The 23,454-nt window shown below is 38.6% G+C and overlaps 1 protein-coding gene across 2 annotated transcripts in view; it reads right to left on the bottom strand.

The window, feature by feature from the left end:
- brinp2 (bone morphogenetic protein/retinoic acid inducible neural-specific 2) overlaps positions 1-23,454 on the bottom strand; it is a 217,395-nt gene that overhangs the window by 105,538 nt on the left and 88,403 nt on the right. For both annotated transcript variants that reach the window (XM_067453480.1, XM_067453482.1), the window contains exons 3-4: positions 14,753-14,943; positions 11,895-12,076 (exon numbers count right to left, since the gene is read on the bottom strand). In XM_067453480.1, the coding sequence (XP_067309581.1) occupies positions 11,895-12,076; positions 14,753-14,943 (373 nt within the window). The remainder of the gene's footprint in view (positions 1-11,894; positions 12,077-14,752; positions 14,944-23,454) is intronic.

Below are 23,454 nucleotides of genomic sequence, written 5' to 3'. Positions count from 1 at the left end.
ACAAACGTGTGTGTGTGTGTGGGTGGGTGGGTGGGCATGTTTGTTTTTGTCAGAGGCAGACAGAGTACACAGCTTCATTACTTGAGTAAAAGTACAGTTACCCCTTGCAAAATTATTATTATCATTATTTTTGCCGTTTTGGAGATGCTCTTACTCAGTCGTCTAGCCATTACAATCTTGGGTAACACTTTGTAATAACTCATGCTATGAAGCATATATAAGCATTAGTAAATAGTTCATCATTTATAAAGCATTAATAGACATTAATAGGCAGTTTATAAATACAACTATAAATGCTTTATTTTTGATTTATAATTATATCTATGTGTTCAATAATTGTATTTTCATACTAAATAAATTTAGCTTTTCTAAATTAAGTATTAAATTATTTACAAACCCGTTATTTAGGAGTCAGTGTTTTATATGATATTTTAGAAAGTGTAAGTAAAGGGTTAATAAACTATTTAAATGTACATTTGTACCTCTTACTATTTAGACATATAATAAAAATTACTCAGTGTGTTAATACATGCTTTATTAACATGTGTTCCTACTGTAGTAGGAACAAAGGGTTAGTTTATTAACCCTTTACTTACACTTTCTAAATGATCATATGAACCACAGACGACAACTAAATAACTGCTCTGTAAATAATGTAATACTTAATTTAGGAATGATGAATTGATCATTTATAAAGTAGGAAAATACAATTATTAAACACATTATAGATATAATTATAAATCAAGAACAAAGCATTTATATCTGTATTTATAAGCTGCCTATTAATGTCTATTAATGCTTTATAAATGATGAATTATATACTATAATAATACTATTAATAATAATATAATAATAATAATAATAATAATAATAATAATAATAATAATAATATATAATACTATATACTAATGCAAACTCGCTCAAATCCTTACGCTTGGCCATTTTTCCTGCTTCTAACACATCAACTTTGAGGACAAAATGTTCACTTGCTGCCTAATTTATCCCACCCACTAATAATGTTATGCCTGATTGGTGTGTGTGTGTATATATATATATATATATATATATATATATATATATATATATATATATATATATATATATATATATATATATATATATATATATATATATATTAGGGGTGTAACGGTACGCGTATTCGTATTGAACCGTTCGGTACGAGGCTTTCGGTTCGGTACGCGGTACGCATTATGTACCGAACGGTTCTTGGACTAATTAATTAAATTTGGAAAATAAAAAAGTGTGTGAAATATAATAATATGCGTTCAACAAGGTAGCCCAATAACCAAAACGACGTAACAGCCAATGCCCCTGACACCGCCGAAGTGAAAGAAAAAAAAAACACCAAATATGTTTTAGGCTGCTCAGTCAGGTGCTCGCTTACTCAGTAGGCTACGCGCTGAATGCTCGTGGCAAAATGGCAATTGTGTTTAACAAACCAGAAATAGAAGATCCTCCAATAACCAACAGGTCTGGTGTTTGGGTGAACTTTGGATTCTTTGTTAGCTATGATGGTGTTGGCAAGAGTGATGGATTAAAAAAAACAACGGTATGTCGCATTTGCTGATGGTACAGCGGCGGGAATAATTAATGTCATGTCAATCATCTCATTTACGCCGACAACAAGACGATAAAAAGGAGAAACAGCCACAAACTATCCCCGCAGCATTTAGACAGACATTCCAACGTATTCAAATGGCAAAAGACGCGGCGAGTGGTCCATTTATAGCCGCGGATATGAGACCTGACGCCCGTTTCACACATACTCCGTCTGCATCGCGTGTGCGGTGCGTATTTTTTTCCGTACCCATGTTAACGGATCACAGCTTTCACACAGATGCTGTCCGTCAGTCCGTTCCAGGAGCGTTGCGTCTGCAGCAGTGCACGGATCGTTTTCGTACCGAGTCTATTTTTTGCTGCGCTGCGTTGCTGCATTAAAGTGGTAGAACATTGTTCGCATTAAAATAAACATGTACTGACGCGAAAATCTAGTAATTTCACCACAGATGCATATAATTTAAAATATACTCTTGTTTCAAAGTCAACACATGGCTTTTTTTTTCTCATGTAAAGCAACAAAATGACACCTTACCTGGCATTTAAGTAAAAAAAAAAAAGTGCCATAACGGAGAGCACTCGTACTTTCTTGAAGGTGAAAAGCAAAGTTCTTTTTGACCTGCAGGATTTCTTTTAAAAGTGTGTAAAAACGAAAGAAAAGACGAGAGTCGGCTGTTTTTGAATAGGCTATTGTAAGTTTCTAATTTAAAATGTTTGTGATTTAAGGCTATAAACTATGTTTAAATGTTTTGCCACTTGTATGAGCTAAATCTAAATATGAATAAATGAATTTAATAAAATGTTGTTTAAATGTAGTAGGCTACGTAACCTGACTTCTATTAAAGAGTAAACAAAGAGAATTGGAATTCTGACGAGGCATGTTCAGTAAAAACTTTTGGATTTTAAATAAAAAATGATGAATCAATGCTGTGTTTGTGGTATGCAACAGCGGATCAGTTGCGGACTGCAAACGCAGCATATGTGAAAGCAGGGTGTGGGGCTCCTGCAACGCAACACGCACCGCACACGCTAATGTAAAGAGCTAATGTCTTATTCCTGTAACTACATAGAAGATGGGTAAAGTATAGCTCCATCATTGTTCAATGTAAAAAAAAAAATCATACTTTGTTAGTTTTAATAAAAAAATAATAAAAAAAGGTAATTTATCTGCCATTTTCTTCTTTTTGCTGTAGGCCTATCTAAAACATACCGAACCGTACCGAACCGAACCGTGACACCAGTGTATCGTATCGAACCGAACCGTGAATTTTGTGAACCGTTACACCCCTAATATATATATATATATATATATATATATATATATATATATATATAGTTGTAGTCTGTGGTTCATATGATCATTTAGAAAGTGTAAGTAAAGGGTTAATAAACTAACCCTTTGTTCCTACTACAGTAGGAACACATGTTAATAAAGCATTTATTAAAACACTGAGTAACTATTATTATATGTCTAAATATATTATGCTGTACGAAAGTAGGTCACTGTGTATAAACAAATAGGATGAATAAACCAATACAGCCAGCTATTCCATCTTAAGCCTAACAAAATCTCTTGTTTACTTGTCATCCTGCTGTTTTTCCTCTCCAAAAGTTTTATCAGCAGCACTTAATATTGACATCTATTTAAGGAATGATATCATACCTGACAAAACAACCGGATAACACTGAAATCCCCCATTTTCCACCCTGCCTCCTCAGAGAGTGTCATGTGTTGTTGTTGATCTTATATTTACCGGAGCTGTGTTTCCGCAGCTTCCTCGGCATGCTTTTCTTAAGGGCATAACAAAGGAAATGATTTCCTGGGGTACAGTACTCTCCTCTCCATTTCTCTAACATCTCACATCATCCACGGGTCCTGAAAACTCCCACGGAGTGCAGCCTATTCTTTGTCAATTGAAATGCTGGAGGAATGCATATCAAGTTGACTCATTTGTCAAAAATGCCTCTGCCTCTGCCGTGCAAGGCAAAGTTGGCTAAAGACTGCAGATGCGCTCTGAAAGCAGTTTAGGAGTTCATGACATGTGACGGGAGTTTAAGTGCAGATTCTGAGCTTCATTGAATTTGACAGCTGATGTTGATTATACGGCGCTGTCAGGTCGCTTGACCAGTGCCAACTATCTAGAGGCGGCTCTTGACATAAATGGTGCAGGGTTCTGAGCTCCCTCCTTTATATACTGGTGCTCATTTACATTCTGCTCCTAAAGGGTTAGTTCACCCAAAAATGAACATTATTTCATTAATTACTCGCCCTCATGTCATTGGACAGCCGTCAGACCTTCGTTCATCTTCAGAACACAAATGAAGATATTTTAGTGTAAAGCTGAGAAAGGCTTCAGATAGGCCTCCATTGGCATTCAGTCCATTCCCACTCACAAGACCCATAAAGGCCCTAAACACATCGACACACAGCCCATCTCACTACAGCGGCTGGACTATCATTTTACAATGCGACGAAAATAGTTATTGTGCGTTCCGTCAGCTTTGTGAGCGAAATTGTATTGGCTTTTTAATGTCTCGTGACCGATTGCTTCATGCTAAAGAGTCGGTGTATCTTTTGAATGAGATTTGTGTGTGTGTGTGTGTGTGTGTGTGAGCCTGTTTATGTGGTTTATGAGGACACAAATTTGTATAACTACATGGGTATTACACTGGTATTACTCTATAAATGTGGTTTATGAGGACATATCAAATGTCCTCATAATTCAAACGGCCTTAAAAACATACTAAATGATGTTTTTTTGAGAAAGTAAAAATGCAGAATGTTTCCTGTGATGGGTAGGTTTAGGGGCAGGGGCAGTGTAAGGGGATAGAAAATACGGTTTGTGCAGTATAAAAACCATTACGCCTATGGAGAGTCCCTGTAAACCACATAGACCAACATGTGTGTGTGTGTGTGTGTGTGTGTGTGTGTGTGTGTGTGTGTGTGTGTGTTCACGAAGCGGCAGGATCCTCATTTTAGCGATAAAAACATTAACATCCACTCTTTTCTCCACATAAAGATTTCGTATGGCTTCAGAAGACTTGGAATGCAATATGAGTTAATACTTTTATACTGTTTTGGTCAGTTTTTGCAATAAATACCAGTGACTGTACTTTTATTTGGCTGTTGTGTGTTTTATATTGTTGAGAAGTGGGTAGGTTTAGGGTAGGAGAGGGGCTATTAGCTCTAAAATATAAAAGTAGCTTTGTAATATTCATAAAGTCATGTCTACTTTTACAAATGCAAAAAATTAAATGTGTGACCAAGCGGCAACCTCCCGCGATCTCTCTTGAAGCCAATATGGAAGTAATGTAAACTGCAGTTCATCGACTGGCCACTAGAGCGGCTCCAGAATGAGCAGAATCTCATTGAGCCCCATGTTGAAATTCCCAACTTTACAGCAGAAAAAAACATGTTTACAGCCTAGGACAAATTGTGGTTTTGGCCTATACGGCTAATTTTGATCTTCATGATGACTGTGAGGGGGGTGATTTTTTTTGTAACTCATTCATTTACGTTATATAAAGCCTTAAAGTTCTGTATAATTAAGGGCGTGGTTAATTTGAGTGACAGGCGGTTTAGCCATTTATCCGCCGTCTATAGTCATTGCGTCACCTAAGCTCCGCCCACGTCCCGCCTCTTTGCCCATTTTCTGTCATCCGGGAGTGACACGCGATGACTCGCTCACAAGATGGCGGCGCTCAGCTCGACCCTACTTTACACTTCAGAACGGCTTATCGAAATCCTATGGGTGACGTCACAGACACTACGGCCATATTTTTTTACAGTCTATGTGTGTGACGCATTGGGCAAACAGCTGAAATCAATGGAGTACCTGTGCGTCGAAAAAATTTGCTAAAGGGCATTAAAAAGTAACACTGAAGGGTTCAGACCAAGCGTTAATACCGATGAGTTGGGAGTGAGAGTGTGTTGGAATAGTGCAGGAAACACTGTCAGAGTATTTTAAAATGATGCAAGAAAGGTTAACAGAAGCAAGCGTGATTGTACGTTTTGCATTGATTCTGGTGCCTTTCATTTTCACTCCAGTACCCTTTGGACAAGTGAGACGTCCTTCCGTGTTTAAAGAAGTGTCACCTTTAATGACATGTACCTAGTCTTTTAACATTGGTCTTTACAATTATATGCTTCTCATGTACTCGGCCATATAGCTTTGGCGGTAACTCTGAGATCCGTGTCCTACACAGAGGTGACTGTTAATAGTATGTCATTATGACAAATGGTTATATTACAGAGAGAGGCGAGAGTCAAGTTGTAGATCTGGACCTAATGGAAAACTTTATGAAGTCACACGTAAATGTGCTGATATTGAATCTCCAAAGCGGTGTAAGTTTATCCGTTGAGAATTGTGTTGATCCGTGAAGACCAGCTAATCTCGGGATTGTTTGTTCCTGTAAAATCTGATCATCGCTAAACCTGGCTTTGGATCTGAGGCTATTTTTGGTCTTAAGTGGTATCTGATTACACCCAGGCAAAGTGATGTCCCCCAGAAGCTGCTTCCTGGTGTGCTTTTGCACTTTGTTTCTGAGCGGAGGGTGTAATTGATCATCCTTTATGGCATTATTGATGAGCCCGCTATAACCCACTTCTGCTGTGGTGCCCAATTCATCAGGCTGATTTGCACACAGGGTGCAGGAAGAAAGCCGTCAAAGGTGGGCCCTATAGCCCCGTAACGTCTCATTAGCTTCCCCAGACAAAAACCCCTTTGCAGGACGGACTGCTTCCTAAAGCGATGCTAGAAGGCTCTCTAAAAACAATCCACAGCAAAACAATTTCACAGATATGATTTGATGAGGTCTGTCTGTCACAAAGTGCCCTTTACTGTTGCCGATGCACTTCTCTCATGCACAGGCAGAATATTTTATAATATTTTTACAAAATGGTACATCCATGCTAATTTGAATAACGCGATGCATTTTGCAATCCCGACCACAGAGCTTCCCATCTCGTGCACATTTGCTGCAAATACATGCAGATGAGCGTGTAGGTCCGTGGTCATATTGAAATGAAATTGTACGTGCTGAATTGAACTTCTCCGCCGATGTTGTGTAGGGAAAGCTCAGGCTAATGAAAAGCATGTTGAAGAGAAAGTCATTATCTTCCCACAGAGTCATCGTTTCTGTTACTATTTCTTCTTGCTTTCATTTCAGACACTTTTATTTTTTTTTATGCTGAAACTCTTCACAGGATTGAATGCGCTGTGTAGAAAGGTTGGCTTTGACAGTGTTTGAAAATGGCGTATTTCATTTTAGTGTTGTGGTACTTCTTGTAGTCTCGGTCTAGATCAGAATTTCCACTAGCCAAGTTTGATTTTGATTTTTTTCAGTAAAAATAAGAGAAATTATGAGTGCCACTGAATGCATTTGATCATTTTATTAACATTGTTGGCATGAAAAACACATATAAAGAGGTAAATTAGAGTACTCAAGTAAATTACAGGGCTCAACATTAAGCCTTTTCATGTGTTTGTCCTTCGGACAAGTGAATGACAGACTCACTTTTCAGGGTAAAAATGTGCTTGTCCGGATTGTGTGTGTGTGTGTGTGTGTGTGTGTGTGTGTGTGGGCATGTTTTTGTGACATATGAGGACACAAATGTGTATAATGCCTTGGGTATGACACAGGTATTACAGGAGAGGGTGAAATATGAGGACATTACCCATGTCCCCACTTTTCAAAAAAAAGCCTTTTAAATCAAACAGGAGGAGTTTTTTTTAGAAAGTAAAAATGCAGAATGTTTCCTGTCATGGGTAGTTTTAGGGGCTGTGTGTGTGTGTGTGTGTGTGTGTGTGTGTGTGTGTGTGTGTGTGTGTGTGTGTGTGTGTGTGTGTGTGTGTGTGTGTGTGTGTGTGTGTGTGTGTGTTTGCGTGTGCGTGTGCGTGTGCGTGTGCGTGTGTCCGTGCATGCTTTCGTGCGTGCGTGTGTGGTAAATATGATTTATTCTGAAGCAATATTCTCACCAGTGTTCAATCAGCTTTAACATATTTTAAATCTGCATATTTGTTATATTTGTACCTTTTATGAAGGTATTTTTCCATAATCTTATTAAATATAGGCTATGCTTTAGCTTTCATTTGATTTTTTTTTTTTCATTTAATCTAGAAATTAAATTAGAATAAGGCACTATGGGGCTGTTACCAATCAAATAAAATTTATAAAACAACAACAACAACAACAACAACAACTGCATTGAATAATGTTTTACAATTGTTTTAAATATGTTTAAAAATACAAATAAGAAATGTTGGAAAGATGAAACTAAACCTCCAGTAGGTGGCAGCAGGCGATCGTCTTAATGAGTGAGTCATTGAGTCTTTAAACGATTCATTCAAACGGATGATTCATTCAATATTAATTCAGTATTAATTTAGAACCCTGAATAGTTCACTTCAAAATGAAAATGCCCTGCTATTTCACTCACCCCTCTCTCATCCAAGATGTTCATGTCTTTTTTTTTTTTTGTCGAAAAGAAATGAAGTTTTTTATAGAAAATATTCCAGGATTTTCCTCTTCATAATAGACTTCAATGGGAACCAACGATAAAGATAATTTACTCGTCCCCATCTCATCCAATATGTTCATGTCTTTCTTTCTTCAGTGGAAAAGAAATGAAGATTTTTGAGGAAAACATTCCAGGACTTTCTCTTCATAATGGCCTTCAATGGGAACCAACGGCTGAAGGTCCAAATCAATGAGGAAGAGCTTCAGAGACTCTGATGATCCCAGAGGAATAGAGTCTGATCCAGACAAACCATCAGACATTTACAACACAAATAAACATTTATACACTTTAACCTCAGATGCTCGACTTCGGCGTATGACATCATCACGTGGGAAAGGTCACATGACACAGGAGGAAGTGGCCCAGTGATAAAATGAACGTGCAAAGACTAAATCAAACACTCTTTACACAAATAAAGGTAAAACATTGATGACGGACGATTTTACAGTTGGAGGAGAACATGAGATGGAGTTTTTTTTGGCAGTGGGTCGGCACTTCCACCTGTGTCATGTGACCGTTCCGATGCGATGATGTCATCCCGATGATGTAGCTTTCCTGTAGCTCAACCAGTAGAGCATGGCGCTAGCAACGCCAAAGTCATGGGTTCGATTCCCAGAGAAAGCAAGAACTGACAAAAATGTAAAACGTCCTTAAAATGCAATGTAAGTCGCTTTGGATAAAAGCGTCTGCCAAATGCATAAATGAAAATGTAAAAATGTCCTACACCGTGAAGAAGAACAACACCGAAGTCGAGTGTTTGAGGTTAAAGTGTATAAATGTTTATTTGTGTTGTAAATGTCTGATGGTTAGTCTGGATCAGACTCTACTCCTCTGGGATCATCAGAGTCTCTGAAGCTCTTCCTCATTGATTTGGACCTTCAGCCGTTGGTTCCCATTGAAGGCCATTATGAGGAGGAAAATCCTGGAATGTTTTCCTCAAAAAACTTCATTTATTTTCAACTGAAGAAAGAACGACATGAACATATTAGATGAAATGGGGACGAGTAAATTATCAGGGCATTTTCATTTTGAATTGGGTCAGGTTTCAGGGATTGTAATATCACCAAAATTAATACAAAATATTCTCTTGCAAAAAAGTACTTGTATGAGATCTGGATTTTTATATTATAACGTGCTATAATTAAGCAATATCACAAAATCAGGAGAGCTGTTTTCATAAATTTGAGCATGACTGCAAACATGATATTGTAATTTTCTCTCAACATTATTTATGCATTTGTAATTTACCAATTCAGATGCATCTTCTGTACCACCACTGCAGTGCAAAGATGAATGCCATTGTTGATAATTTCATTTGATTAGTAACAGCTCTATGGATCTTTATGAATTTAAGGAGTGTTGTTCTGGTCTTGGTCTCGGATTAGGTGGTCTTTACTACAGCACTACTTCATTTTGACAGCGTTAGTGTGACTTACAAAACACGATCAGGAATATTGCATGATCAGCTTTTGCGACGTTGGCAAGTGTGCTTTGGATCAATTGAAGTGAAAATATGTTTATGTAATTAGTAAGTCGAATACTAAGCAAAAACATATTAACACAAACAAAGTTTGTCATAATTTCTTCCCTGCTTACTCTCTAAAGCAGTCTTGAGTACTTAAAAAAGGTGCTATATAAATACAAAAATATATTATGATCTTTTAGCAAGTGACAGCATCTCCAACCCCAATATAAATCTATATTTTCATGCAAGCAGGTGCTTATCTTGATTAAAAAGTCAATGATTTTTGTCTCAGTTCAGTAGCATAATGTCATGCAGATCTTCCTCTGAAGGAATCGTGATGTTGCAGTCACCAGTATTTCTACACCCACTCAGCAGCTGGGAGTTAGACCAAGGGCCACTTGACACATCATGGAAATTTCGTCGCTGCAAATGCAAGAACCTTAATTGCTAAAGAGTTACCATGGCAACAAACATACATTTCAAACCAGAGCTGGACAGTTACTAAGCTCATTTATTCGAGTACTGTACTTAAGTACACTTTTTGAGTATCTGTACTTTACTGGAGTATTATTTTTTCTGGAAACTTATGACTTTACCTTCACTACATTTGAAAGACAAATATCATACTTTTTACTCCACTACATTTCTATCAAGGTCGAAAGTCGTTTCTGTAGCAGCTCTGAAAGTCGGTGGATGATTTTTTCCTTCTTTAAAAGGTTTTGTTTTTGTTGCAGACAGTCTATCAGGAATCACTCTTATACAGCTTTTTTTGAGCACTGATCAGTTCATAGCAAAATGGAAGACGGTTCTTAGGCACAAGTGTGGCATAACCATCCTTTGAAAGTATGTTTCAGTAAAAAAAATCAAGGTTAGTTTAGTTGGCATATATTTGATGCATGTCTTATAAAATATAAAAAATATAAACGTCTGGGAAGAGAAGAGTAAAGCTGGGAGAATATCAGATGTGTATCAGTGTATTGGATCCGTGCATTCGGCCTTAAAGTGACAGCAGCTTTGTAACTTTTCTACAAGTATGTAAATGAGTTTAAGTTAGTCGTATGCTAGTATGTCAGATGGAGCATCACTGACTGGCTTAAACCATGATGGCATAATGTGCATTTATACAACTATAATACAATAATGCATTGGCATAAAAAAGGAAATTTACTTTTGATACTTAAGTACTTTTGAAAACAAATACTTCTGTACTTTTACTCCAGTAAAAATCAGTTTTTACAACTTTCACTTGTAACGGAGTAATATTTGACTAGTAGTACTTTTACTTTTACTCAAGTAATAAAGTTGTGTACTTTGTCCACCTCACCCATACAAATGACATTGATCATCAATAAGCAGCATGCAAAACTGAAAATGTTTTGCGTTCAAAGATTTATAGATCAATAGAAACTGTCTATCTTTCCTGTAGCTCAACCAGTAGAGCATGGCGCTAGCAACACTAAGGTCATGGGTTCGATTCCCAGGGAAAGCAATAATTGACAATAATATAAAAAAATGTGTATCTTGAATGCAATGTAAGTCGCTTTGGATAAAAGCGTCTGCCAAATACATACATGTAAATGTCTTGCATAGTCAGAGCTTCAGCACAAGACTGGACTCTTTTACTTTCATTGGTCCAGAAGGATGTTTTGTTTGACTGACATGTAACGCAATCAATTACAGTTTGTTTTGTTCGTGTCATGTTTAGGGGCGTCGATGGATGGGTTATCAATGTCTCTGCGATAACAGGCCGACGTGCATCTATAAATGATTCATTCAAGAATGCTGTGCCGGTTTACTGCAACAAGGGAGCCGCAATCTTCACATACTTTTGAAAAACCAGCGTTTAGTTGATCCTGTAAGCGCTTATTGTCACTGTTTTAAAACGACGGCGTTCTTCTTCCACGAGGGGTTTGGCGTCACGGCATTTTTTTCTAGTCAGATCTTTAAAGGTCTTGTGGACATCCTGTAGAATTCAACCAATCAGATGATGACTTCAAAACTCCTTATTAAAGGAGGTAAAATTACTCCTTCCTTATTACTTATTAAAAAAAGTGTAAATTTGGTAAATCTGTACCCAATTGGCCCCTGATAATTATTGCTAATTATAATTTCATCGTCGCTGCACTGTCGTCATCGTGAAAGGCCCTGATACGTTTCTGACGTGAAACGTGAAACGTTTCTGATTGGTGCCGCGATTTCAATGGATTGAAAATGGGTTTGAATGGGCTCTTTGCCAGACTACTTGCAGAGCAAATCTAAAATGGCCGGAAGTTGTCTGGGTTTTCCCAGGCAAGGATGGATTAAAAAGAAAGAAGCTGAGTCGTCTGTTACCTTGATGGCAGATGTAGCGATCTGCAGGTGGTGAAGTCTTCGCAGGGTGCTTTCTCTGTCTGTAAAATAAGACGCCGCCAACTGGTGCAAGACTTCTAAGGAGACCACAGAGCTGTTCCCGCTGCCCTCTGACTTTTTGCTCAGCTTCTGTTTGTCCAAGAAGATCGTGAGTGATTCCTCCCCTTAAGAAAGATACAGAAACCAAACCATGAGACCAAATATAAAAGTCTTCACTTTCCAAAGACAATGTTCAGCAAAGCAACAGTGAGTTCTGCTCTGAGCCTGACTGTACCATCATGTGTCTTTCGTACAGCTGTTTAACATGAACTGTGGATGAGTTTTTCAAGGCTTCATTAAATATGAATCACAGAAGTTAAGGCAGAGAAGCAATATGATTTGAAGGCAGGAAAAGGGCACTCACGAAATGGGGTTTATCCCAAAGGGAGGTTGTTATAGCCGTTTCTTCTGAAGATCAATTTTTTTTTTTTTTTTTTTTTTTTACACATAAAAGTTATTTTTGATCTGTGGCTAAGCCTGAAATCCAGATAAATATTCTTGGGCTGAGGAGCATCTCCTGTACCTGTATGTGTTTGAGCTTGAGTGGCGTTATTAGTTTCAGTCTGATTAGTATGCACGCAATCGCACCGTCCCCCATTTCCGTCGCTTTGAGTCGTTAATTACCAGCGTTCACTCTAGCTTTACCACTTCATTTGTCTCCCCTGTCGCTGAAGTTCTGCAGCTTCACTGCGTACATACGCCAATAAGTAACATCATAATTAGTGTCGGTAACGTGCAACATTTTGCAAGAGATGCATTGAAAGGTTTGAACCCACGACTGGGACATGCTGCCCTACTTATTATTTGGGTGCCAGAGGGAGAAGAGAAAATGAATGTCTGATAATAGCTAAACTTATGCCAAGGATGTAAGAAACTGTATGAATAGTAAATATATGCCTTTTATTTTTAAAGTATTTTTTTAAATGCCGGAAACTTTTCTTAAAGCCAATTGCCAACTCAAAACCTTCTTTTGCCGTTAAAAAAAAATACTCTCAGGATTTTCTAAAGACACACTGTGATAAATTAGTGCTGAAAAGGTGTGGACGGGTTATTTTTGCATTATTGCATTTGTAGGAGTTTCCCTTTCATACGCAAAACTTATGGGAGGAGAGTATTTAAGTTAATCACGCAAGGTGATTTACCGAGGGTTACGCTTGTCAGTTTGCGACATTATTTACCACCCAAAAAAACACATCTTAAGCCAGACGTTAGTTTGCGATGCTCTTTGTAGATTGCGTTGGTTTCCTCGGGATCTTAATCTGGGGAATTTTGGGAAACTATTCCAATATTTTGGGAAACTATTCCAATTTGAAAATTTAGCAGGAATTTATGGGAATAAATTGGAATATATATATATAACCTGCACTTCCGTTATCCACGTATTTATTTTTATAGTCTCCAGTTTACTTTATCTCACTTATTTTATTCCACATCTCTTATTTCTTTTACTTGATTTATTCATAATTCTACATATGTATATATATATCACCTTATCCTATTCCTATTTTATAATTTATTGTGCTTTTTTTGTTAATTGTTATTTGCTGTCAATGGACCTGTTTACATTTCACTGCCGGTTGTATTCTGTATAACTGTGTATGTGACAAATAAAACTCTTGAACTTGAACTTGAACTTGAACATATAAAATGTATACATAAATCAAAAATATAAAGGGCGCTTTTTTAACGATCTGGGATAAATGGCGGGATAAATGGCTCTTGATCTAAAATGGGTTGGTCTGAAGTAGCTTCATTATTCATAGGTGTGGTTTGGGCGTAACGTGAATAAACCAATCAGAGCGTCATCCAACATTCCCTTTAAAAGCAGCTGCGCAAGTTCCATTATGGATCGCTATTATTATGGCGTATTTACCAGACGCACGCCAGGAGCGGTTCACAGCCGAGGAGACTGATGTTCTTAAAGAGCAGTGAAAGACAGAGGAGTTGTGTTGTATGGGGATGGGAGAAACACACCCAAAATAGCGTCGGTTAAACAGTTTTTTCAGTTTTTCATTCGATTTTTTCCCTGGTTCTTGACGGACAAACCAATTTGTCAGATGTCCTTATATACAGATATGTCTGGCCACTATTGGGCAAACAGGTCTGATCCTTCATTACTACAATTAGCCTGAATAATTTGTAAGCTAGATTTATGCCTATTTTTTCACATCTTCGTGGCACACCACAATGATTTCCGTCATCTCATGTGTTAATATTTTTTTAGTGTAACAATTTATGATTTGCAAAAATAACTGTTGCATCTGTGTAGATTACATGAGCAAAGTGTCTGCGCGTTGTGCTATACATTATGGTCAAGCATGCACCCTTAAAATAGCAGAATGAACAACGCGCAACGCGCCGCTGACTTTAGACTAGGTGTTTTCTGGTCAGTGGCGCAACTGTTTAATGGAACAGCAAAATAGCTCCAGGGATTGTTTGCGCCGGAACACGCCTCCTTTTTTGCGCTGAACCGCCCAGGGAGCGCAAGTTCATTCTCTAGTTTAGCGACGTGCTTCTGTGGAGGGAAAAGCGCGCTTTGCACGGGGGCAAAATAGGAATGACACATGCGTCGGTGTACAAAGTCAATTGTGCTGGGTGCAAGATAGGGCCCAAAGTTTTTTTGGTCATAAGTAGATGTTATTTATTTTTTTCCTTGCAAATTAATATATTTTTCAGTAACTTACTTCTAATAAAGTAAATATGTACAAATAAAAATGTTGAAGGTGTTTGAATAAATTTGAGTATACTGTATACCAAAATCCCTTCAGATTTAACATATCTCACGTGTAATGTTGGCTTACCTCCCAATGTGGCTGATACCAAGAAATGAGTGCCATATTTCTTGATCAGATTTTCATGGATCTGCTGAAGGCTCGGTCTTCTCCCCAGAAGCCTGAGGTTGCGTAAAAACTCGGGTGCCAAAGGCAGAGGGGCTTTGAAGAAGTCTCTCTTCTCTGTCACCAAGCTGTTGACTTTCCAGTGACTAAACTCCCTGCAAGATACAACAAACACAGTTAAGCGCTTTAATGCACTTGGTAATTTTGTAGCCCATTTTTTCATCGGTCACTAGTAAATGTGTGTGTGCAAGAGAAAATGCTGATATGAGCAGAAAATAAAGCATGCATAAATATTGCACGGTGCTGAATATTGATGCGCCTCATCATAATGCGGGGCAAACATGAATCAGGTCCATAAACACAATAGAGAACATGACAGCTTTTGTAACTCTGGCATCATGTCTGCACATACATCTTCCGTATGTGCATTTTCTATAACCAATAACAATCCCAGGCACTGTTTTTCTGGGGCTATGTCCATAGAACAAAGCTTGCAGTTTCCGTGAAGATGCTACCCAAAGGAATGGTCTTTTGGGCTTAATGCGGTTCGTGAAAATCTCTAAGAGTTAATTAACGAAAGCAGTGGCTGTCCAAGCATAAGCTAATGATGATAGATGATCTTAATTAAAGGCCTTTAGCACCAGCTGATAGCACCTGGAACTCTGCTGGGGAGTGGGACACAATCACCCAAAACGCTCCGCTTTTTAATACTGTCTTACTAGTGGGCCATCGCACCCGGGTATCATTTCATAGGCTCGCTGTAATTTAACTTCTTACGTGCATTGTTTCTATTGTATCTGTCAGACAATTATAAGCAGTAACTTTAAAGCTTCAGGCGCAACCAGCTGAAAAGACTAAAGTCACTATGAAATCAAAAAAGGCTTTATTCCCCTTTTTTTTAAATGCATGATTGCAGTATTTATTATAAATAATTTATTCATGCTTGTTTAAATTCATGTGCCTTTGTAATCTTTAATCAAATAATCCCGTCCCTCTTGCAAAGACGTCTTTTCTCTGATGGCGTGTTTTCACAGCAATACCAAACCACAACGATCCAATCAATAAACAAACTCCCACTCTACATTTGTGCTTGTTCAAGAAGCCATTTCACTTGGATATACACTGATCAGGCATAACTTAATGACCTACTATTATGTTGATTCCCTTTTTGTTGCTAAATGGACTTGTTTGTTCTTTCCATAGTGCATCATGGTGCCATGTGTTCCCCAGGTAAGCGAGGCACACGCCATCCACGTGATGTAAAAGAACACGAGATTCCTCAGACCAGGCCACCTGCTTTCGGCGGGGTCAGGGGTCAGCATGGGCACCCTGACTGGTCAGCGGCTGTGCCGCCCCATACGCAACAAACTGAGCTGCTCTGTGTATTCTGACAGCTTTCTATCAGATCCAGCATTAACTTCTGGAGCAGTTTGAGCTCCAGTAGCTCGTCTGTTTGATCGGACCACACGGGCCAGCCTTCGCTCCCCACGTGCATCAATGAGCCTTGGCCGTCCATGACCCTGTGGCCGGTTCTCCACTGGTCCTTCCTTGGAGCACTTTTGATAGATACTGACCACTGCAGACCGGGAACAGCCCACAAGAGCTGCAGTTTTGGAGATGCTCTGATCCAGTCGTATAGCCGTCACAATCTGGCCCTTGTCAAACTCACTCAAATCCTTACACTGTAAAACAACAGCAGTTGGGTTGAAAATGGACAAACCCAGCAATTGAGTTGTGTTAGTCAAACATTTAATCCAACCACTGGGTTAAAACAACACATTCACAGTGTTAAATCAATCCAATTGCTTGGTTTGTCCATTTTTAACCCAACTTGGGTTGTTTTTAACCCAGCATTTTTTTTTAACCATTTTTCTGCTTCTAAGACATCAACTATGATGTTAACTTGCTGCCTAATATATCCCACCCACTAAAGGAGCCGTGATAGAGATAATCAGTGTTATTCACTTCACCTGTCATAATGTTATGCCTGATTGGTGTATGTTCACTCAGATATACATCAGAATAGGGACTATTGCAATTTCCGTTTAATGTCGACTTTTATTTTCAGCCTCCATCTGTACCGCACACGAAAGAGAGAACTGCTGATCTGCAACACTCGCTGTGGTGGATTAAAACTGGGTCTTCTGGCCCGTTTGTATGAGCCTGCCAATCAAGCCGAGGGCGGCAGGTGCGCTCTATGAAAATAGGTCTTCACCTCTCAAACTTTTCACTCATTAAAACAGACACACGCCTTTATCGGATGCATATAATGAATGCTCTGTCCTCTGCTCAACGTAAGACTGAATAGCAAAGTCATTGTTACTGCTTTAGAATTCCTCGATGGTGGTTAGTGCTATGCAGAGATTGGTGAATGAAGGAGGGGAAGACTGAATAGCAATTAGAGTCTCTTTCATTTCCCCTGTGAACCTGTGCTGGCGGTGCATTCTGCAGCCGTGATTGTGCTCAGCACAATAATAGTTGCCTTACAACACTTCTTCACTAATTTGAGACAGTTAAACATTTCCTCCAAAGGAACCTTAAGACATTTTCTAGAGCAAAAAATATAATGCTTGTCAAGGAAGCATTAGTGTGCTGTTTTAGAGTCTTAGAATATTTTTGTAGTAAATTGAGCAATGCTTAATGGGATAAAGTATTGAGTTGTGCACAGATGTTTTTGGTTTCAAAGTCAAGTAGCAGAGGCTCTGATTTTACACTGAAATTAGCATAACTCTTGATTACTCTCCAGGAGTCGCAGTGCTAAATTAGAGTGCTTTAATTAGATGTTTCTAGTTTGGTGCCTTTAGGTCCTCTAATAATACATTATAGAAAATACAAATTCCTGTAACTCCAGATGTTGAAATATCAAAGAAGGCCTTATTTAGACATACTCACAAATATCATGATAACATTTTAAAGGTTATTTCAATTGCTGCGTTATGTTTTTGGAAAAGGCAGGTTAACCCTTTATAGTGTTTGGGTCTGTTTCTTTTTATCAAAAGAAAAATGATACGATTAATTATTTTTTCAAACTGAGACTCATTGGCCTTGGCTCATTTTCTGTGAGGAATATATATCAGAAGACATTTTCAATGACCACACACTGTACACCCCTCTACACATTTATATTACACACAGGATGTTCGGGTCCACTGGACCTGGGGATCATAAAGTGTGGAAATTGTAGGTTCTGTGTACCTTTACTCTGTCCTCCTCCTGTCAGGGCCTGCTGTTAGTGTGTGTGTGTGTGTGTGTGTGTGTGTGTGTGTGTGTGTGTGTGTGTGTGTGAGCCTGTTTATGTGGTTTATGAGGACACAAATTTGTATAACTACATGGGCATTACACTGGTATTACACTATAAATGTGGTTTATGAGGACATATCAAATGTCCTCATAATTCAAATGGCCTTAAAAACATACTAAATTATGTTTTTTTGAGAAAGTAAAAATGCAGAATGTTTCCTGTGATGGGTAGGTTTAGGGGCAGGGGCAGTGTAAGGGGATAGAAAATACGGTTTGTGCAGTATAAAAACCATTACGCCTATGGAGAGTCCCTGTAAACCACATAGACCAACATGTGTGTGTGTGTGTGTGTGTGTGTGTGTGTGTGTGTGTGTGTGTGTGTGTGTGTGTGTGTGTGTGTGTGTGTGTGTGTGTGTGTGTGTGTGTGTGTGTGTGTGTGTTCATGTATATCGTTTATGAGGACACAAATGTGTATAATGACATGGGTATTACAAGTTTTCTCTGATTGGTGGGTTTATGGGTAGGGTTAGTGTAGGGGGATAGATGATACAGTTTGTACATTAGAAAAAACATTATGCCTATGGAAAGTAACCATATACCACATATCCGCGCGCGCGTTATGGGTGTGTGTGTGTGTGTGTGTGTGTGTGTGTGTGTGTGCGTGCGCGTGCGCGTGCGCGTGTGCGTGCATGAGTGTGTGCCTGCGTGCATGTGAGAGAGAGGTTGTGTGTTAGTGTGAGAGAGTGCTAGCCTGACAAGCCAGACCCACATCAAGATGTTTGGTCTGGAAACTCACCATTGTCAGCTCAATCTGAGGGGCGGATAAACGGCTGTCTGTCAAACTCCCTCTGCACGCGATAGGATAGCGCTACACCAACCAGAGCAACGAAGATGAAGCGGAGCTTGTTGATAGATTAAACATTCGCCGTATCCGGTCGGCTAAACTCAGAACACATCTTCCCTTCTTAAGAATGACTTCAGTGCCGTTCTTTGTTCTTTTCTCAGAGAAAAGCTTAACTCCAAGTCTTCCAGAGTCGCGGTCAAAGCTGATTCGACAGACCGCCGTTTGCCAGTTCCTGTGTTTACTAGAAACACAAGCACAACTCGGCCGTCATCATTATGGCCCCGCCCACCGACTCTATACACGACGTGATTGGCCCGGCAAGAGTTAGGCGAATACAGCTCAGAAGGGTATTGAGAGTTGCTAGACGACACTCGCGGGCAGATTAGATTTGCTGCCGCTAGGGTGCGTCTAGATCTCTAGGCTAAGAGAGTGCAAGAGTGAGTTTTGTTTCTACCCCTGCCGTTCCCACACGAGGCTGCAATTCTTAAATGTGATCTAACAAAGGTAAAGAGAGAATATTAACCATATATGCTGTTCATATTGCTTGTAATTGGGATGAAGTAAACATCTGTTGAGTATTTTAACATAACATTTTTGATTGAGTTAAATTAAAAACCCAAAAATGCAGCGGGTCCACCAGACCCACGAACACTCGCTGAGTAACAATAATATGAACACCACACAAGGGTTAAAGGGGGAGTAGGAAAAGGAATGATTCTAACTTGATGGTGGCAGATTTGAATTAATTTGTATGACTTGAGTCGTATATAAACTTGTGTTTGTACTTTTTGTCACCATCTGACAAAGGTGCCGTAGAGCACTTTTAAAGATATTGTGCAAAGTGGTTATTGTGTCGTAATTATAGGGGAACCACTTTTGGTGGTATATAGCACAATATCTTTAAAGGTGCTCAACAGCACCATTGTCAAATTATGCAATGTAGAACCATAACAGGTGCTATATCACATTTTATTTCTTCTTTAAGAAATGGTGCTAAACAACACCAACATTGTTTTTTTGGCTTGTAAAGAACCTTTAAAAAGGCTTAAAAGGTTCTTTGTACAGCAGTCGGGCAATATAACACATTAACCACCACAAAGAACCGCTGAAGAACCAAGATTTGGTGCTATACAGCACTTAAAGTGGTTCCCCATATGATTACGATCCAAAGAACCACTTTTCGTGCTATACAGCACCATTTATTTTTAAAGTGATCAGCCTAAACACCAGTGGCATAAGCAGATCCTATGAACATATACAAATTAGATTAACTGATTAAGGAGATTTCAAAGAATCGATTCGTTCACGTATCAGACTTTTCTTAAGAACATGCCAGTAAGAGATCAAGATTTTCAGTGAATAAAGACTTCACTTTCAGTCTGTTTCTTACACAAAGCTATCTAATGACTGAAGACGACTCATATATTTATGATAGTTTTATGGTGTCTTTGAAATATTGGAGATGCCAGTGCTCATTAACTTTTATTATATGAAAAGAGTTGCCAGGATATTCCCTTAAAGATTCTTATTTTGTGCTCCATAAAGAAAGAAAGTCATACTATTTAGAACAACACGGGGGAGTAAACAGTGACAGGATTTGATGGATTACACTTTTATAGCTTTTTAAAAGTTTTTTTATTGTTTGTTTGTTTTTTGCAGCAAACCCATTGAGTGTTTCCCTTTAAGAAGAGTGCACTACTTTATCTGCAGTGGACATTCCCTGGACATCATGTTCACTCTAATGGCCTTCACACTTCTCCTCAGTATGAAATCAGATCAGAACTGACATGAATTAGACTGGAGTGACAGACTATCAGGCTCTGAGCTTCTGAGAAATATTTGTTCCCAGTGCATCTTGGACTTTTGTCTATCTAAAATAAAACAGGAACTCCTTGTCAAGTAAAGTACTATAAGTATGATATATTGCCTCCCTTCTCTCCACCAGACCCTTTTTATAAAATGTCCAATTTTTCACTCTTGTCTCCTCAGAAAGTTGCTTTGCAGATTTACACAGATTTAGTCTTTGCTTGTTTTTTTCCTTACACTGTTAAAAATGTTTTGTCGGGTAACCTAAAATGTGACCCTGGACCACAAAACCAATCATAAATGAAACTGAGATACATCATTTGAAAGCTGAATAAATAAGCTTCCCATTGCTTTATGTTTTGTTAGGAAAATATTTGGCCGAGAATACAACTATTTGAAAATCTGGAATCAGAAAAAAATCTAAATATTGAGAAAATCTCCTGTAAAGTTGTCCAAATGAAGTCCTTAGCAATGCATATTACTACTAATAATACATTTTGGATATATTTATGGTAGGAAATTTACTAAATATCTTCATAGAACATGATCTTAATATCCTAATGATTTTTGGCATAAAAGAAAAATTGAACATTTTGATCCAAACAATGTATTATTGGCTATCGCCACAGATATACCCGTGAGATGCACGACTGGTTCTATGGTCCCGGGTCACACATGTGCTTCATGTGGTAACATCTAAATTAACCAGGGCCTCGTTCCCAAAAACGTTGTTATCGCTAAGTAGTTCTTAAAGGGTCATGAAACCCCCCTGCTGCAGCGGTGTTTTTTCACACCTTCGATTTGAAAAAGCTTGTTAAAAGGGGAGTGGTCGACTGTGAAAAGGTGGGATGGTATTGTGTGGAAAGAGGGAATGTTTGCATAAATAGGGGAGTGTCTGTCAGTAGGTGCATTAAGATTAGCGATACCAATAGCAGCAGTTACAGCGGTTCTGAGACATGTTCTTGGTTCACGTTGGCATAGTTTACCACAGAGAGATTAAATGAGGGATGAGTACAGCGAATGAGAGAGCTATGAGTGGCGTGCAGCAGAGATCGCAAATCATTCAGCTCTTCAAAGTTCAAACCAGCATAATTCAGTGAGAAATGAAAATAAATGTTATTCTGCATGACGAAATATTTTGCAAACGTGATAAAACTATATTTGTACAAATATGCACGCTGTTTGGCAAGATGAACAACGCGCCGACGTGATAAGAGAACGTGAACCACCCAACATGCGATGCGATAGAGATGTGTAATTCTAGATTGGGGTAAAAGCGAAGGGGTTTGAGGCTTCATAGTCTCGACCGCGCATCTGAAGCAGAGCGACGCGCGCTGGGTTGCCGTGACGATCCGCGCTGTCTATCACTCGGCAGCTAAATCTATATTTGTCCAAATATGCACACTGTTTCACTAAGAGCCCGAACACATGCGGTTTAGTGCATGGCTGTGACCACAAATAAAACGGAGAGGATGTGGCTTTTGTTCATTAGCCTACAGATTACAGATTGGTTATTTTGCACTCCTGACATAGATAGTCAACGCTTGCAGGTTCGGCGTGCGATTCCTCCGGTGAATTTTACTTTACCGAGCCTTTGTAGCAAAGGCTTCCACAGACGGCGCTGGTTACAGCTCGCTCGGCGCCCTTTACGTTATTTCGTATCAGCACAACGCCTAGCTTTCCTCCATGACTTTTCCGCACGCTGCTTCCAAAACTTCCCCACCATATCTCTACAATAATGATGGAAGACGAGCCTGACAGAAGTGACTGTCTCATGCATATTAACTAAATTATCTTGTATGCATACTACAGCGCAGGGATTGGACTGAATGAGCTTTATGTCATGAATATATATCGAGAATCGGTCGGAGCGGTCGACGTCAGCATGTGCCCAGCAGCCCATACTTGGGCCGAAAAGGCCGTGCCGACGTCAGCATTTGTGACGTTGCTCCGACTAAGCTTTTCAAACCGGAAGACAGAAATCGCTCTGAAAAATGCAAAAATAACTATTTTCACATATTCATACCTTTAATCAGTACCCTTAGTGTTTTCAATGATGTGCAGCCTATACATATCTTTTTACATCTCAAAAAAAGTGTTTTGGGGTTTCATGACCCTTTAACCTATTCCTTAACCTCTCTCTTAACCCTATGGCACGATTCCTGAAACGTTCGTACGCCAAGTATATCTTATGTAAGACACACTTTCGTAAGGTTGGTCTGGACCATTCGTAGCGCTCTCTTAAAGTTGTTTGAGCTCAAGACGCTAGTCGCCGCCACGGTGCAGCAGTCTTTAGAAATCAGCGCAGAACAGTACAAAATAAAAACAATGATTTTATGTTATGGACATTTTAAGACTTATAATAATATATGTTTCACTGTAAAACAGCCCATCTTAATAAAAGAAGTAATTTAACATAACTTAAACATCACAATAATTTGGAGTGACTAACCTAACTCAAAAATGAATTGATGAAATAATAACTTTCATATTATTAGATTTTTTTTTTTTTAAATGTATTTGGCTTTAATTCATTGCCTTCACACTCCGTATTACCACATGGGAATAGTATTACTAATACATTTAATTTTGTTTTGATTTTATGTGGGTCTTAAATATAATTGTGTTTTTATTTTATTATTTTGTCTTAATTTCATAGTGTTTCTAACAAACACTTTCTTTTAAAACTGTGTACATTGATGTTTTAACATTGATATGTTATTCAGCATCCCACTAAATAAATAGTTTAAGTTGTGTCAAACATGTGTGTTTATAT

The sequence above is a fragment of the Pseudorasbora parva genome, chromosome 9 (genome assembly GCF_024679245.1).
Source record: "Pseudorasbora parva isolate DD20220531a chromosome 9, ASM2467924v1, whole genome shotgun sequence".
NCBI lineage: Eukaryota > Metazoa > Chordata > Actinopteri > Cypriniformes > Gobionidae > Pseudorasbora > Pseudorasbora parva.
The sequence above is the reverse complement of the archived record's forward strand: the minus strand, read 5'-3'. Positions and strand labels throughout refer to the sequence as shown.